Source organism: Ochotona princeps, chromosome 15 (genome assembly GCF_030435755.1).
Source record: "Ochotona princeps isolate mOchPri1 chromosome 15, mOchPri1.hap1, whole genome shotgun sequence".
Lineage (NCBI taxonomy): Eukaryota > Metazoa > Chordata > Mammalia > Lagomorpha > Ochotonidae > Ochotona > Ochotona princeps.
The window spans coordinates 50466559-50482132 of NC_080846.1; the positions used below are offsets into that span (position 1 = coordinate 50466559).

At 48.9% G+C, this 15574-nt stretch overlaps 1 protein-coding gene and 1 non-coding gene across 3 annotated transcripts; one reads left to right on the plus strand and one right to left on the minus strand.

The window, feature by feature from the left end:
* Positions 1-258: 258 nt before the first annotated feature.
* On the minus strand, positions 259-363 carry LOC118757633 (small nucleolar RNA U13). The gene has a single exon (XR_004995303.2). It is a non-coding gene; the product is annotated as a small nucleolar RNA U13 (small nucleolar RNA).
* Positions 364-8898: 8535 nt separating this feature from the next.
* Positions 8899-15367, plus strand: ATP5MC2 (ATP synthase membrane subunit c locus 2). 2 transcript variants are annotated; one of them, XM_058673277.1, is made up of 5 exons: positions 8899-8984; positions 11615-11683; positions 12882-12959; positions 13463-13656; positions 15105-15367. In XM_058673277.1, exons 2-5 carry the CDS (start codon positions 11645-11647, stop codon positions 15217-15219), a joined length of 426 nt encoding a protein of 141 aa, XP_058529260.1. In that variant the 5' UTR covers positions 8899-8984; positions 11615-11644; the 3' UTR covers positions 15220-15367. The 2 variants fall into 2 exon arrangements, with proteins under 2 accessions (XP_058529260.1, XP_058529259.1); XM_058673276.1 differs by lacking the exon at positions 8899-8984 and adding an exon at positions 9399-9420.
* Positions 15368-15574: the final 207 nt, after the last annotated feature.

The following is a 15574-nucleotide window of genomic DNA, read 5'->3' on the forward strand; positions in this document are numbered from 1 at the left end:
TTCTTTCTCTCTGTAATTCTGCCTTCCAAATAAAACATAAATAAATGTTTAAAATACGTATTTTAAAAATAGGTAGAGAGAGAACAATCAGCTTGAAGTGTCCTTTAGTGGGAGCTACCTATTGTATTCTGGAAAGTTTTATACAACACTGGAAAACTCCTGGGAGGTTTTAAGTAGCAAAATCTGGCCTACATTTATTTCCTTCCTCCCTTCCTTTCTCTCTTTCATTGGTTCTTTCTTTCTCTCTTGCTAACTTCCCTACAGATGGGTTATGTGCCAACATGGTAACAAAATTTGATGGAAGCACATCTCACACAAACTGGTGTAAACCCCACCATCATGCTTATGTACCACAAAAAGGATCTGATCTATATTTTAAAAGACCAGTTTAGTTACTTTATTACAGACTATGGTAAGGCCAACTAGGACATTATTACAGTGGATCAGCAAGAGATGTTAATGGTTTGGACCCAGTTAGGCTTTGGAAGAGGTAAGGCGGTAGGCAAATAAGGGATCTCTTTTTATTCTCAGTGGTTAGCTTGATATCTGACTAGACAGTCAATAAATATTTGATGAATGAATTAAGAATTAATTAATCCAACTGAACGAGGACTCTGAACTGGAACAGAAATCATCCATCCTTGGAGCCACCACTAAACTCTCAACCCAGCTCCATACTGGAAACAGATAGCTGTCATTAACAAAGCAATGTCCTGGGCTTTATCATACATATTTGTTAATTCCAAAAATCAATAGGCAGATGACAAACAACCCAGCAGGAAAATGGACAAAGGACATCCCTGACCGGGCATTTCACAGAAGAGGGAACTTGAATGGCCAATAAATAGTGAAAAGATGCTCAGCCTCATTAATAATCGGGGAAATATGGGCCTGGCGGCGTGGCCTAGTGGCTAAAGTCCTTGCCTTGAAAGCCCCGGGATCCCAAATGGGCGCCGGTTCTAATCCCAGCAGCTCCACTTCCCATCCAGCTCCCTGCTTGTGGCCTGGAAAAGCAGTTGAGGACGGCCCAATGCATTGGGACACTGCACCCGCGTGGGAGACCCGGAAGAGGTTCCTGGTTCCTGGCTTCGGATCGGCCTGTTGCGGCTCACTTGGGGAGTGAAACATCAGACGGAAGATCTTCCTCTCTGTCTCTCCTCCTCTGTGTATATCTGGCTGTAATAAAATGAATAAATCTTTAAAAAAAAATAATCGGGGAAATATAAATCCCAGCCATCAGAAAATTCTATTTTATATCCACAGAATGGCTAAGTATCAAGAATTTGCAAGGAAAGGGTGGCAACCAAAACTCTTATATACTTTGGTGGGCATAAATATTGGAAAACAAAGTGAGATTATCCAGCAAAGTCAAAGATACAACCCAGCAATTCCCTTCCCTGTGTTTCTGGAGGAACTCCTACTGACGTACACTGGGAGAAATGTACCAAATGTTCAAAGCAGGATTGCCATCAGGATGGCAAAAAGGCAGAGAAAAACCTAAGCACCCATCTACAGGGGAACTAATCAACAAGTTGGTGGGTCACTCTTCATCAGTGAAAGTGAATAAACTACAGCTATGAACATCAACATGGGTGAAATCTACTAATACAGTGTTGACCGGAAACATAGTGGAAGAGGTCTATGAAAGATATCATATCACTCTTAAAATGGTTAAAAAAAAAAAAAGGAATCAGTGGTATGGCTCAGTGCGTTAAGCTCCCAACTGCAACACCAATCATTCTATCTGAGCATCACTTCCAAGTCCCAGCTTCTCTACTTCCAATCCAGCTCCTGTTAATGCACTCAAGTTCTTGGTTCTCAAGTGTTTGGGATCCTGCTACCCATGTTGGAGACCCAGATGGAGTATCTGGCTCCTGGCTTCAGGCTGGCCCCAGCCCCAGCCATTGTAGACAATTGGGGAGTGATTCAGTAGATGCAACCTCACTCTTTCTAACTCCCTCTTTTCCAATCTCCTTTTCTCCGCTTCTCAAATAAATACATACCTATTTTTTAAAAATAAAAAAGGACAAAATGTAGTATATAGTGAAAATAGGGAAAAACATCCAGAAAATGCTGAACATAAAAATCAGAGGTTGCAATAGAACAGATGTCTATGGGATTTCTGTAGCAGTGGTATTTTTTTTTCTTTCCTTTGGGGAGTGGCTTAATAGATATTCATTTTAATATCATGTTTCATCACTAACATAAAATGTCAGCTTTGGGAAGTCAAAGATTTTTGTCCCACTTTGTTTATGACTATGTTTCCAGCACTAAGAACAGTACCAAGAACATAGCAAATGCTCAATAAATACTACACTTGATCTTAGCCAAAAGGCCAAGAAGCAAATGCTCAATAAATACTGTTGACTATGTGGATATTTATTCTTTGCATTATTCAAATATTTCATTTTTAAAAAAAATTTACTTTTTTATTTTTTATTGGAAAGGCAGATTAGATTTTATGGAGAGAAGGAAAGACAGAGAGAAAGATCTACTGGTTCACTCTCCAAATGGCTGCAATGGTCAGAGCTGAGACAATTCAAAGCCAGGAGCCAGGAGCTTCTTCTAGGTCTCCCTAGTGAGTGCAGGGCCCCAAGATTTTGGGCCACATGCCATAGCTTTTCCAGGTCACAAGCAGTGAGCTGGATGGAGGTTAAAACAGCTATGACACAAACTGGTGTGCATATGGAATCCCAGTGCTTGCAAGGTGAGGATTTAGCCATTGAGTCACTGTGCTGAAGCCTCATTATTTTTTTTAAGGGAAGATAAAGCCTTCTTTATTCATAGTGCACCCTTGATTATTCTAACTGGAAGTCACAGGCTTCCTCAACTTCCATTACCTATACAGCCTCTTAAATCTTGTCACACATTATAGCAATATATGTGCATGTCATTCTTTTTTTTAAGATTTATTTATTTTTATTACAAAGTGAGATATACAGAGAGGAGAGACAGAGAGGAAGATCTTCCGTCCGATGATTCACTCCCCAAGTGAGCGCAATGGCCAGTGCTGCGCCAATCCGAAGCCGGGAACCAGGAACCTCTTCTGGGTCTCCCACGCGGGTGCAGGGTCCCAAGGCGAGGACTTTAGCCGCTAGGCCACGCCACAGGGCCCATGTGCATGTCATTCTCACTGCAGATAAATTTACAAAGGCAGGTCCCGGTGGCGTGGCCTAGTGGCTAAAGTCCTCTCCTTGAATGCGCCCCGGGATCCCATATGGGCGCCAGTTCTAATCCCGGCAGCTCCACTTCCCATCCAGCGCCTTACTTGTGGCCTGGGAAAGCAGTCGAGGACAGCCTAAAGCCTTGGTACCCTGCACCCGTGTGGGAAACCTAGAAGACGTTCCTGACTTCGGATCAACGCAGCATTGGCCGTTGCACTCACTTGGAGAATGAATCATTGGACAAAAGATCTTCCTCTCTGTTTCTCCTCCTCTCTTTATATCTGACTTTGTAATGAAAATAAATCTTAAATAAATAAATAAACAAATGTACAAAGGCAGCAGAATGTGTTTTCTCCTTCTTAAATTATTCTTTTCATTTTATTTCAAAGATGGAAAAAGAGATCGATTTTTCCATCCATGGGTTTATTCCCCAAAATATCTGGACGAGACAGAGCCCAGGAGCCTGAAACTTAATGTGGATCACCACCAGGGTAGCAAGAACCCAAGTCCTATATTTGTCTCATGCAGCCTCCCAGGATGAGCATCGGCAGGAAGCTGGATTGGAAGCAGAGAACCTGGGATTTAGATTACACACTCTCGAATGGAATGCAAGCATCCTAATCAGTAGCTTAAGCTGCTACACCAAACACCTGCCCTTCAGCTGTTTTCATATCTATGTACCATTTGTACAAGATTTTATAAGACAGAGGCTCTATAAATATTAGTTGATCACCTTAAGTCACTGGAGACCAAGGCAGACCCAGAAGGCCCAGGTCTATGCTCTTGTTTTGTTTTTAAAGATTCATTTATATATTTGAAAATCAGATTTACAGAAAGAGGGAGAGATACAGAGAGATTTTCCTCCCACTGGTTCATTTCCAAAAATGGCCAAAACTGGGCCCAGTGGAAGCCAAGAGCCAGATGTTCCATCTGGGTTTCCCACACAGGTGCAAGGGCCCAAGCACTCGGACCATCCTCTGTTGCTTTCCCAGATGCATTAGCAGGGAGTTGGATCAAAAGCAGAGCAAATGGGATTCAAATTAGCATCCATGTGGGAATGCCTGTGTCACGGTGGTGGCTTAACCCTCTATGTCACAATGTCAGCCCCCAGATCTTTAACAGATACTTAAGAATGAAAGAAAACTTATAATCATCTGATGTTTTCTCACTATTTGCAGATAAAAAACTGAAGTCCAGTGAGTTGATTTTTTCAAAATCACACCATTATCTCATAATCTAGATTCCAGATGTCTAGCTTGCTGTTCACAATACATTGCAATAATCTGTATTTTGTATTTACCTGTGGGTCTTCCTTAGCTTAGAAGGGACAGTACCAAGGGTGAAAATCAAATCTGTTCATATAGACTGAATCATTGTTTGTAGATTAAAAATTAAAAAAAAAACACATCCGCAAATTCTTCACACACATTCAAAGAAACTTAAACTTCTTCCCCACCCAAAATTGTTTTTGCTTTTTAAAAAGATTCTATTCCTTTTTCTTGGAAAGATAGGTTTACAGAGAGAAGAAGATACAGGGGGACAAAGAAAATCCAAAGCCAGGAGCCAGGAGCTTCTTCTGGGTCCCCCACACAGGTGCAGGGTCCCAAAGCTTTGGGCTGTCCTCAACTACTTTCCCAGGCCACAAGCAGGGAGCTGGATGGGAAGCGAGGCCATTGGGACATGAACTGGCACTATTATGGGATCCTGTTAGTTGCAAGATGAGGACTTTCGCCAATGAGCCTTCGCAGCCCACTCACATGCCCCTTGCCCCCACAGCTTGTCAACAGTCCTGCCACCAACTCTGCCCAGAGGCCTGGGGACTGTGAATCTTTTCTCCTCCTCAGCCTACTGTGGTTTTTGTTTTTGTTTTCTTCAGCATAGATGACTCATAGGCTTCCTTTCTGGGGCACTGGTTGAGCAGTGGAAATTAGAAAAGCTTATTATTCAAGACCCACCAACCCACCACAGCAAGGAACCTGAAATGAACTGAGGAGCTCTGACGGGCAGTGCAGAAATACCCCCTTGAACTTGTATAAACTTGCCTGTTCAGCAGAAAGAAAGGGAAGCCTGGAGGAAACATTTTCTCTGGTTTCTTTCAAATGAGCAAACTGGAGCTTTGAAAAAAAAAAAATATTTATAGTTACCCAACTAGTTAGTAGCAGGGCTGGGACAAAGCTCGGTCTCCTACCTCCAAGACAGCCAACTGTTCCACATTCTAGAACATGGCATCTAGCAAAAACACATCTAAAGCCTCAGAAATAAAATGGAAATTTCTCATAATCTGCTTCTGCTAATTGTGTATATTTGTGAGTTTGCCACGTGCACAAGATGTTTGTATCTCTAGTTAGATTATAGAAAGATTCCATCAAGCTAACTAACATAGCCATTACCCTACCAACTTGGCCTGCTTTTGTGATGAGAATTTTTTTCTTTTGGTTGTTAAGATTTATGGAAAGGCAAATATATAGAGAGAAGGAGATCCAGAGAGAAAGGAGCTTCTTCTAGGTTCCCCACGTGGGTGCAGGGTCCCAAGGCTTTGAGCTGTCTTTGGCTACTTTCCCAGGCCATAAGCAGGGAGCTGGATGGGAATCGGGGTGGCCAGGACTATTACTGGTGCCTGTATGGAATCTTGGTGCATGCAAGGTGAGGACTTCAGCCACTAGACTACCGTGCTGGACCCTGTGATGAGAATGTTCAACATCTAAGCAAATTTAAAATACACAAAAGCTGAACAGGGGTCACCATCCCCCACAAATAGATCACTAGAAGGGATTCTTCCAGTATAAGAGAAACTTGATCATCTGCAATTAGCATTTTCCCTTTCCTACACTCATCCTCCTACCAGCAATATATATTTATTTTTGCATCCTTGTGTTTCTTTCCACTCCCCCTCCCTCTGACTGCGCTTTCAACTCAAAGTCTGCCCTTTCTTGCCTGAGCTACTGTGTTTCCTGTCCAAAGGCTTGAGGCCTCTCTCCTTGGTGACCTTTGTGGAAAAGAACACTCAGAATGTTGATGCGTGAGATGGAGACCCACCCTCCTCGCCTATCCAGTCAATCAGCACGAGCCCCTGGGTCCCCTGAGGGCTGTTAACCAATCCTAAGAAAGAAAAGATCAATCTCATTTCTCCGTCACCACTGTGCAGGGAGGCTGCCAACCAGTCAGAATCTGCCACTAGCCGTCATTAGAAACGCTGGCCAATCAGGCCACCCTTGTTACATGGCCTGGTAGAGAAAGGGAGGGTTGATTAGAAAGGTTAGTTCTGGTTCCACACCCTTTCCATCCTGGACTGCAGTCAAAGAAGGGAAGCCAGACCCTTATATTCAAGGCTCATGGTGAAGAAGATTCTAGACACTCATCTACTCTTGGCTAGCTTTTGTTATCTTCAGCTTCACCCCTTCCTCATATTGCTCTGTCCAATCTTTACAATCTGCTCTCTTCCATCCAACTTCTTGCTTCACACCTTGCAGGAAAGCCCTTCCAGTCCCCACTCTCCGCCTCCCCGCAGATCGCTATCTAGCCACGCTATCTTGTTTTGCGTGATTCATGTGGCCACTGAGAAAAGTATTGAGATGGTTGTCCAGGGAATCCCACTGTAAGAATCTTGCAGTAAACAGTCCCGAGGGAGCCGTGTAGCCTTGAGTTGTGACGTGCATAACTATAATATTACAAGGATGATGGCAAAGACGATAATATTTTTAAATTTGGACTGGGTACCCAGCACCTTGTTTAAAGCTTCGCACATATTATCTCAACATTAGCTGTGGGGTGCGCCCTGGTAGCATTCTCCATCTCCAGAGGAGAGAGTTGGCCCAAAGGAATTAAAACAGGTGGCCCAAGGTCACAGCGATGGCGACCCGTTTTATCTGAATCCGGAGCCTACCACCCTGTTAGGGCGGTGTAGTCTCTCTAGGGAGTAGCCGGCGTCAGCTTTCGCTCAGGCCTCCTCGGGTGGGCCGCTGAGCCGCCGCCGACAGCGTCCTAACGCCTCCTCTCACTCCAACCTCCCCCCGAAAAGAAGCCGCAGCGGCCATTGGGCGGGGACGGTGGCGGCGGGCGGCGGAGGAGGAGCCGCATGGCGCTCGATGCGGGTGCGGCCGCCCGGGCCCTGCAGGGCTGACCTTGGCCGGCCTCGCCCGAGCCCCGGGCCGCCTTCGTGGTCAAAGACCTGTTGCTTCGTCCCGAGGATCGCAGGGCCGGTCCTTCCCGCCCGGCCCCCCGCGTCCCCGGCGACAGATTTGAGGATTTCTGAGGGGGAAAGCTGTGGCTCGCGGATCTCGGGAAGGGCCCCCACACCCAGCCCGGCCTCTTCTTCCCGCCCGCTTCTCTCCGGCTTCTCCTCGCCGCTCTTTCTTCCCCTCCCTTTCAGGAGCTCAGGGCCATAAAAATGCAGATGGAGGATAGGTGTGAAATAACGGGCCCATATAAATCCCTCTGCCGCCCGCCTGCAAGATGGATTGACCGCATTGAAATTCCTCCGCGAGGATAATTAAACTCGGGGCCTCATCCGGGCAAAATTACATTCCTGTAATGGCGTCGCTCGGGGTCCCGGGAAATTGCTCCGTGGGCTTTCAGCGGCGGTTTTTATCGCCGGCCGGGGTGTGCCTGGCTGCGGCTCGCCTCTCCTCCGGGACCGTAAAGCTGCTGCCATGATTTATCCTCCCCTTCTCCCAAATCCGATTAAATGGAGGAGCTCGGGGCCGGGGCGCCGCGGGGCCCGGGAGCCGGGAGGGGGCGGCGGGAAGGACGGGGCCAAGGAGGGGAGGACAAACGGCCCCTCAGAGGGTGGCAGATTTGGCTTTATTTACAGCCGCGGCTTTTTTTTTTTTTCCTAATGGTGAGCTTTTCCTCCACGTCTTTTCTCGCGCCACGTACCAGCGCGATGCCCGGATGGCTAGGTTTGGAAACGGGTAGGCCTATCAAGCGCTGCCCAGAGCCTGGCTGGGGGTGGACAAAGAGGCCTTAGGAGAAGATGTGCTGGCCGGGAAGCCCTCACGCTCCTCTCCTCCAGGCACGGAAGGGGCAGGGCGGAAGGCTTCCGCTGCTTTCTGCCGGGCACCTCACGGGGATGCTACCTGGTCAGCCCCGCTCGCACAGGTGACCCTGGGCAGGGGGCCAGAGTGAGCACGTGACCTTACCGCTTAGCCCTGCTTGATCCTAGGACTCAGGAAAGAGGTGGATCGTATTTAGCCTCCTGGGGTTTTCTCGAGGCTTGGCAGCCTTTTTAATGGAAAAGGAGGGGAAGTCACCAGAAGTGGCTGAGGCATTTTGCTGACTATTCTCCCACTGGCCTGTTTCCTATCCAGCCAGACCCAGGGTCCAGGGGTGACAGCTGATCAGGAATCCCAATGCCTTCGTTTCCCTCCTGCTCCATTTTAAGCATTTTGAATCCCCCATTCTGATCGTATGCTATATACCACTAAGTTCCCGAGTGGTGTTGTGGGATTATGGCAATGTGACTGCGCATGCCTGGGAAGGGGACGTGAGTCCAAGATTCCAAACGCTGTGCAGACCAACCCCGCAGGCCACGCCGCGAATGGGCCTGAGCCGCGGAGCTGGCCTGGTTCTCTGTCCTCGCTCGGCGCCGCCTGTACTTCCTCCTCTCCAACGCCAGGTGGCGCGGCTGGCCGGCTGGGCGCCGCGGGGCCGGCAGGCGACGCTGTGGCGCCTGGGCCGAGCCGCAACGTCGCCAGCTCTCTCTATCCGCGGCCGTTGGCGGGGAGGACGCCTCGTTGGCTCGGGCCGCGCACGCGCACAGCCACGCGGTGCGCTCTTCCCGCCCTCCCCCGCCCCTCTCTGTCTTCTCTGCCCAGGGAGCAGGTAAGGCCTGGCGGCCTCGTGGCCGTCGCTGCGCCGCGCACGCGCGTGGGCCGCCCTGACTCGCGCGGACGCTTTGGGGCCCTTTCCCCGTGCTGACTGGCACCCCGGTGCCCGGGCCCGCCCGCTGTGGCCGCGCCGTGCGGCTGTTCCCGTCCGCGTGCCGGAGACCTCCCGGCGCCATCTTGGGTGGCTCGCGGCGGGGCTGGCTGCAGTCACATCGGGGAGTGTCTTCTTTGTTTTTTTTTCTTTTCTTCACCCCCCCCCCCCCGCTGTTCCAGCCCAATCCTCACAGACGCCGTTTTCTCTCGCCCTCCTGGCCTCACAATTGTCACAACTCCCAGGCTGTTCCCCCCAACTTCCTTCTCCCGGCCTGACACGTGGTTTTATTTTGAATCCATATTTGCCACCCAGGCCTCAGGGGCTCGGAGCAATGAAGGTAGTTGATTATCTCGAGTGACCGTTGCCTCTAAGTTTGAAAAGTAAAGCGGTCAGCGTGGTAGAAGCGAACCGCCAGAGCACCCCGTGCTGCACGTGGCGGCCGGGGACAGCTAGGGCGGGGGAGATGGGCCTGGGCCTTTGTCACCGTTGCCCTCCCTGGCGCTCAGGTGAAGCCGGAGCAGTCCGGATAGGTGGGCTAGGTAAGGGCTTCTGTTGCCGGCAGCGGATACTCCTAAGCTGCGGTTTCAAAGCCAGGCTGGGTGGGACCCTCTCACGAGTTTGCACCTGCCAGCTTTCCTGTCCGGGTGTCATCGGCAGGAAAAGAAGAGTTGCACCTTGAAATAGTTAAGACAACAACCCTGTACGTCGCTGACACACTAAGAAAGCCCAGGATGATTGAGGGAGGGGATCGCTCTCATACTATGGCGCCCGTGCCCAGAGTGTGGCTTAACCACCATGGACTGCTCCTGGTTAGACCAATGGAGGCATATAGATGAACTGCAGGCTACCTTAATTGCTGCTTTCTCTTAGCGGTTTATTACATTGCTAACACCACGTGAGAATTTTACATTTTTTTTTGAAGAAGATTTATAGAGCAAGCGCTTCGATCTACTGGTTCACTCCCCAAATGGCTGCAAAGGCCAGAACTGAGCTAATTCAAAGCCAGGGGCTTCATCCAGGTCTCCCATGCAGGTTCAGGGTCCTAAGAACCTGGGGCAGCCTCTGCTGCTTTCCCAGGTCATAAGCAGGGAGTTGGCTTGGAAATAGAGCAGCAGCTCTAGAACCAATGCCCCAATGGGATGCCTGCGCCTGCAGGTGGAGGATTAGCTTCTTGAGTCACCATGCTGGCCTTTTTACATGTTAATTTTTAGGCTAGCAAATTCTACTCCCCTGTGAACTGCTTTTTTTAAACAAGTTTGAATCTCCTGAGAAAGAAAGTCATCCTTTTTATACAAACTGTACTGTACTAGGAAGAGAACTGGATTTTGACCCAAGAAAACTCAAGTGGTGAGGCAGCAGAATTGAATTTGCTTCACGTAGCTACACGGAAGTCGGGTCAAGATCAGATCAGAATTGAAAGTAAGACGCTGGATTCCTTAATGTTATAAGCTGAAACAGTCTGAGTCCATTCATTGAGGGAAGTGGCGTTTTACAAGTCTTCCCTTTCACTGAGTAGTTCAGCCTGTGGCATGTTAGAAAGCATATGACTTGAGAGTGAGAGATTTGGTGTTAAGGGGCAGGCACTTGGGCCCAGCCATTAAGCCACCTGCTGGAACACCCTGGGTTGGAAGTGTTGGATTTTAAGTCCCAATTCCAGCTTCTGCTAACGTGCATCCCGGGGGTCCGGCAGGCTCAAGCAGTCGGGGCCCTGCCACTTGTGTTGGGGACCTGACTCGAGTTTCAGGCGCCTGACTTCAGTCCCAGCTGTTGGGGGCATTTGGGAGTGAGCCAGTAGCTGGTTAGTTCTGTCTATATTCTTCAACTGTATTGAATAAAGATCAGCTTTAAAGATCATGCTCTAGGGTTTACCTTACTGTAAGTTACGTATCATTGTCTATGAGAGATAGTTTATCTGGAAAATGTATATGAAATGTAGGCACAAGATCTCCAGAGATCTTGACCTATGAAATTCTACTCCTGGTGGGCTTCTCATTTCACTTTGAGTCCTCCCCCTCCCGCCCCCCAGCCTTTAGGTCTTTAACTCACTATTTTCTGTAGTAAGCTCAGTTCTACCCATTTAGGGTACTGCCAGGTATGAGGGCTTTTTTAGATCTTAGGGCTGAAGTGAAAACACTTTAATAGTCATTGCTAATTAGAGTGATGGCAGAGTTCCTCGTTTATCTTACCTTGTTCATTAGTGTAGGAACCACAGGGGTTTTGAGGAAGCAGATACTTTCAGGTACTTCAGTGAGAAAATGAAAAGCCCCTCCCAAGTATTGGCAGGGGAATGAATAGTGCTGAGGCTGGGGCCAGGTGACACCTCGTGCAGACCAAGCGACGTCACTCAGTTATAAGGGAACTGCAGGAGCTGTGTGAGGTGTCCGGAGAAAACCATAACCCGAGGGTTCCCGTTCCATCTCTCCTAACAGTGCTTGGCTCCCTGGGCCAGTTAAGCTTTACTAGAGCTGCTGGTGAGGATGAAGTGGGGCGAGCAAGGACCAGGTTGACAAGACTTGATTTTGTCATTCCAGCTTGTGTGCTACAGCCCCTACGACCTGACAATGTATGCCTGCTCCAAGCTTGTCTCCACTCCCTGCCTGGTGAGTACCTGCTGGATCTGGGAGGGTTTTCGAGAAGACGAGTCTTCCCTCTTTGCTGCCGTCACAGATTGGCTGTTGGAGGATAAAGAATGCGTGGGATGGGATAGCCCTTTGCTTGGTGGGCAGCCTGGCAGGAGTGAAGGTGGGCTTGTCAGGTGCTCCCTGCCCCATATCCCCTGTAGGCTGCTTCATTCTCATCACCAGAACCCAGTCTGCCAGTGGCTCAGAACTGAGCCGATCCAGAGCCAGGAGCTTCTTCCGGATCTCCCATGTGGGTGCAGGGTCCCAAGGGGCCATCTTCTACTGCTTTCCCAAGCTACAAGCAGAGAAGTGGAGCAGCCAGGATTAGAACCAGCGCCCATATGGGATGCCAGTGCATGCAAGGCGAGGACTTTAGCCACTAGGCTGTCACACTGGGCCCATGTGCACAGACTCTTGTCCTGGGTGAGAAACTTAAAATACACATTGGAAAAGTGTTGGACTCCGAGGCAAGAACATCAGAAAATTCTATATGGTCAAGGCAGTTGGTTCATCCTAAGTAAAAAAAAAAAGGGGGGGGGCGTGCTGTTAGTGGTTATTGCCTGTTGAGCACTTACCACATGCCTGGCGCTGAGTTTGCTTTTTTGTATGCACATCTCACTTTTCCAGTCAGCGCTGCTAGAGGCTTTCCATTTGATGAGAGAACAGGCTTAGGAAGACTGACATGACTTCCCCCGAGGTCACACAGCTGCTCCCAAATTCAGATCTGACTCTGGGTTTCTGGCTTCTGAAGCCAGGTTGTTAATCATGCTGTTTTGGAGGTGCTGGTGTGGGGTTAAGTCAAAAGGGCTGCCAGGATGGGAGTGGCCCACTTCTTGCCTTGCCTTCTGAGCTGTCCGTTACCATTGTGTGTTGTCTGGTGAAGCAGGTACTTCTGTCCTCCTTCCCAAGGGCAGTGGCGGGACATGGCATAAACCTCTTGGGGTCCCAAAGGAAGTAGAGTGACTTTGATTAAAGTAAAGCGTGTCAAGCAAGGGAATGGTGAAGGTTCTTGAATCCAGAGTGTGCTAAAAGTAAAAATGGGCAATCCACGATTCTAAGTTTGAAAGAACGGGAGGGGCGCCAGAAGAGGGGAAGATCCTATTTGATGTTGGGACAACTTTCTCAAGCTCTTCTTCACAGCCGTTCTTCACCTTCCTGCCTCTCTCATTCCCACCAGGTCAGGAGCGCCTCCCAGCTGCTGAGCCGGCCGCTGTCTGCCGTGGTGCTCAAGAGACCAGAGACGCTGACAGATGAGGTACCTTAGCCTGAGTGCAGTGGGAAATGTGAGCGATCAGGAGGGTTGCCTGCCAGAACCAGTAGGGGGAGTACCTGCTGAGGCCAGTCATCTCAGATTAAAATTAGCGTGAGCTCAAAGTCATTGGCTGTGGGTGGAGATCATAGACAGTTAATGGGGCTTACACCCCTTGCAGCACCCATGTCCACACGTGTGCTGCTGCTAACTGCCCTAGGGGACCTAGTCAGTCTGGGGACTGACTTGTACTGGTAGTATCGGGTCCCAGGAATGTGACCTCCATGAGATACCAGGAACAGGCAGGACCTCAATCCTTCACTTGCCCGTCACCCCTGAGCCTTGATGGCATTTGAAATCTACTTTCTACAATAAAAGATTGTGTTTGCCAGTGAGGTAAACAGTTTGCTATTTCTGGTAGAAACCCTGGGATTTGGCAGCATAGAGGGTGTAAATTGCACAGAAGTTCCCAAACTGAAGGAACGTGACCTCTACCTGCTTCTTCACAGCGCCTGAGCAGTGTGGCAGTCCCATGTCCCCGGACCTCGCTTCTCCCGAGCCGCAGCTTCCAAACCAGCATCGTCTCAAGGGACATTGACACAGCAGCCAAGTTCATTGGGGCTGGGGCTGCCACGGTTGGGGTGGCTGGCTCTGGGGCTGGGATTGGGACTGTGTTTGGGAGCCTCATCATTGGTTATGCCAGGTAAGAGTTGTACCCTCATTGCTGTCTGATGAGCTTTGCAGGTGTCTGGGCAGAAATATTTGGGGTCTAGAGCCACACTATCCTTTATAGCAGCTACATGTGAGCATTGTGAATTTGCATTATAATTAATTAGGCACGCATAGAGTTTAGGTCTCTGGTTCCTCAGTCACACTGACCATATTTCCAGTGCTCAGTTAGCCAGTGTGGTTAGAGACAGCCGCAGTAGCAGTACAGGGAGTTACTGACGTCACTGAAGAACGTTTTGTTGAACTTCAGTTGGGTCTGCAGCAGAGACTGGCAGAGCAAGGCCTGAGGGCCAGATGTGGACCAAGGCCTGGTTTTGAATGATTGAGCTAAGAATGGTTTCTGCATTTTTAAAAAGTTATTTTAATTTTATAGTGGCTAAAATATTTTGAATGTGCTCTCCACAAATGTTTGCCCTAATCATTACATGAAGTATACATGTAGCTAAGCCATTGTCTCCCATCAGTATGTAGAATTAAATGTGAATTAAAAATAAAACCAAATCTGCAGACCATAAATGGCCCAAAAAGCCTCAAATGCTCTGATCTGGAGCCACAGGCTGCTATACCTCTCTTGGGGAGATACCCTGGCACTGGTGGGAAAACTGCCTGTGCAGCCAGCATGTTGGTCCCTGGCCCCAAGGACTGGTCCCCAGTGTCCTGTTAGAACGACATTAATCCCCTTAGACCTGCACATTCTCCTAACATCTTTGGGGAAATAGGGTTGAACAAGAAACCTGACTGTATCTGTCCCAGAGTTCTGTTAGAAGCTGGTGCTGTATTGCCTTACCCATCCTGACAAACAGAAGGGGTGTCACACACAGAAGGAGGACTGCAAATTGTGTGTTGACTGTCAGCATCAGGAGTCCCTCATCCCATGTTGACTGCTGTAATAGAACCCACAGGCCATTGTTTAGTTTCGTAAAGCCCTGAATCCTTGGAGGGTTTTGAAATGAGAGAAGGTGGTCTCTGACTCTCTTGGGGTCTGGAACAGTGAATGGTTGGTTCCCCTAAAGCCTTAGGAACGTGAGGTCGTGCCCCAAGACTGCTAGGGAACCAAAGGGGAAACCCCAATGTAGGTTGGCGTTCTATTGTTTGACTCACTGCTCTGGGTTGACCTGGTCACTCTGAACGTTCTTCTGTCCTGTTGGGGCCTTCATATTAAGTGGCTAGGCCCACAAGTCTCAAGTTATGGTAATGATATTGGTGCATTGGCAAAATATTACATGTACTTGGTCATGTGACAGGATTTTTAAATCGTCCACTTCCCCTAGTCCCAGAAGAGCCCTTGGTGTATCAGGGCATGATGATGTCACCCCCAAAAGTTCACATCAGACAAGTGTAACAAGGAGAATTTACTCAGAGCCACCTCATGGGCGCCCCTTATGTGGACTGGAAATTCAGTCTCTTCTCTCCCTCTCCCAGGAACCCTTCTCTGAAGCAGCAGCTCTTTTCCTACGCGATTCTGGGCTTTGCCCTCTCCGAGGCCATGGGGCTTTTCTGCCTGATGGTGGCCTTCCTCATCCTCTTCGCCATGTGAAGGAGCCCTCTCCACCTCTGATCATTCATTCTCCCACACCACGTCTGCCCTGGACATTCTGCTTCTTGTACTTTCCCAGGCGACCAGGGGAAAGTGGTTGGCTCAGGGCTGACAGAGGGAAGACAAATAAATACTGTATTATAAAATGTTTCTTGGGTCTCCAGTGTATTTTTCTTTCCTACCACTGTTGGCTAAGTGCCTCAGTGAGAGTCTGAGGCCTGGGGGTGGCGATGCTTCTAGACTCCACGTGGGTCTTCTGTCTTCACCTATACTTACATCCATGTTTCAGGAAAAATGCATTCAAAATAGCACTCCCTGTGAAGGAGCGTCACCTGGCCTGGTCTGCTGCTTGCCA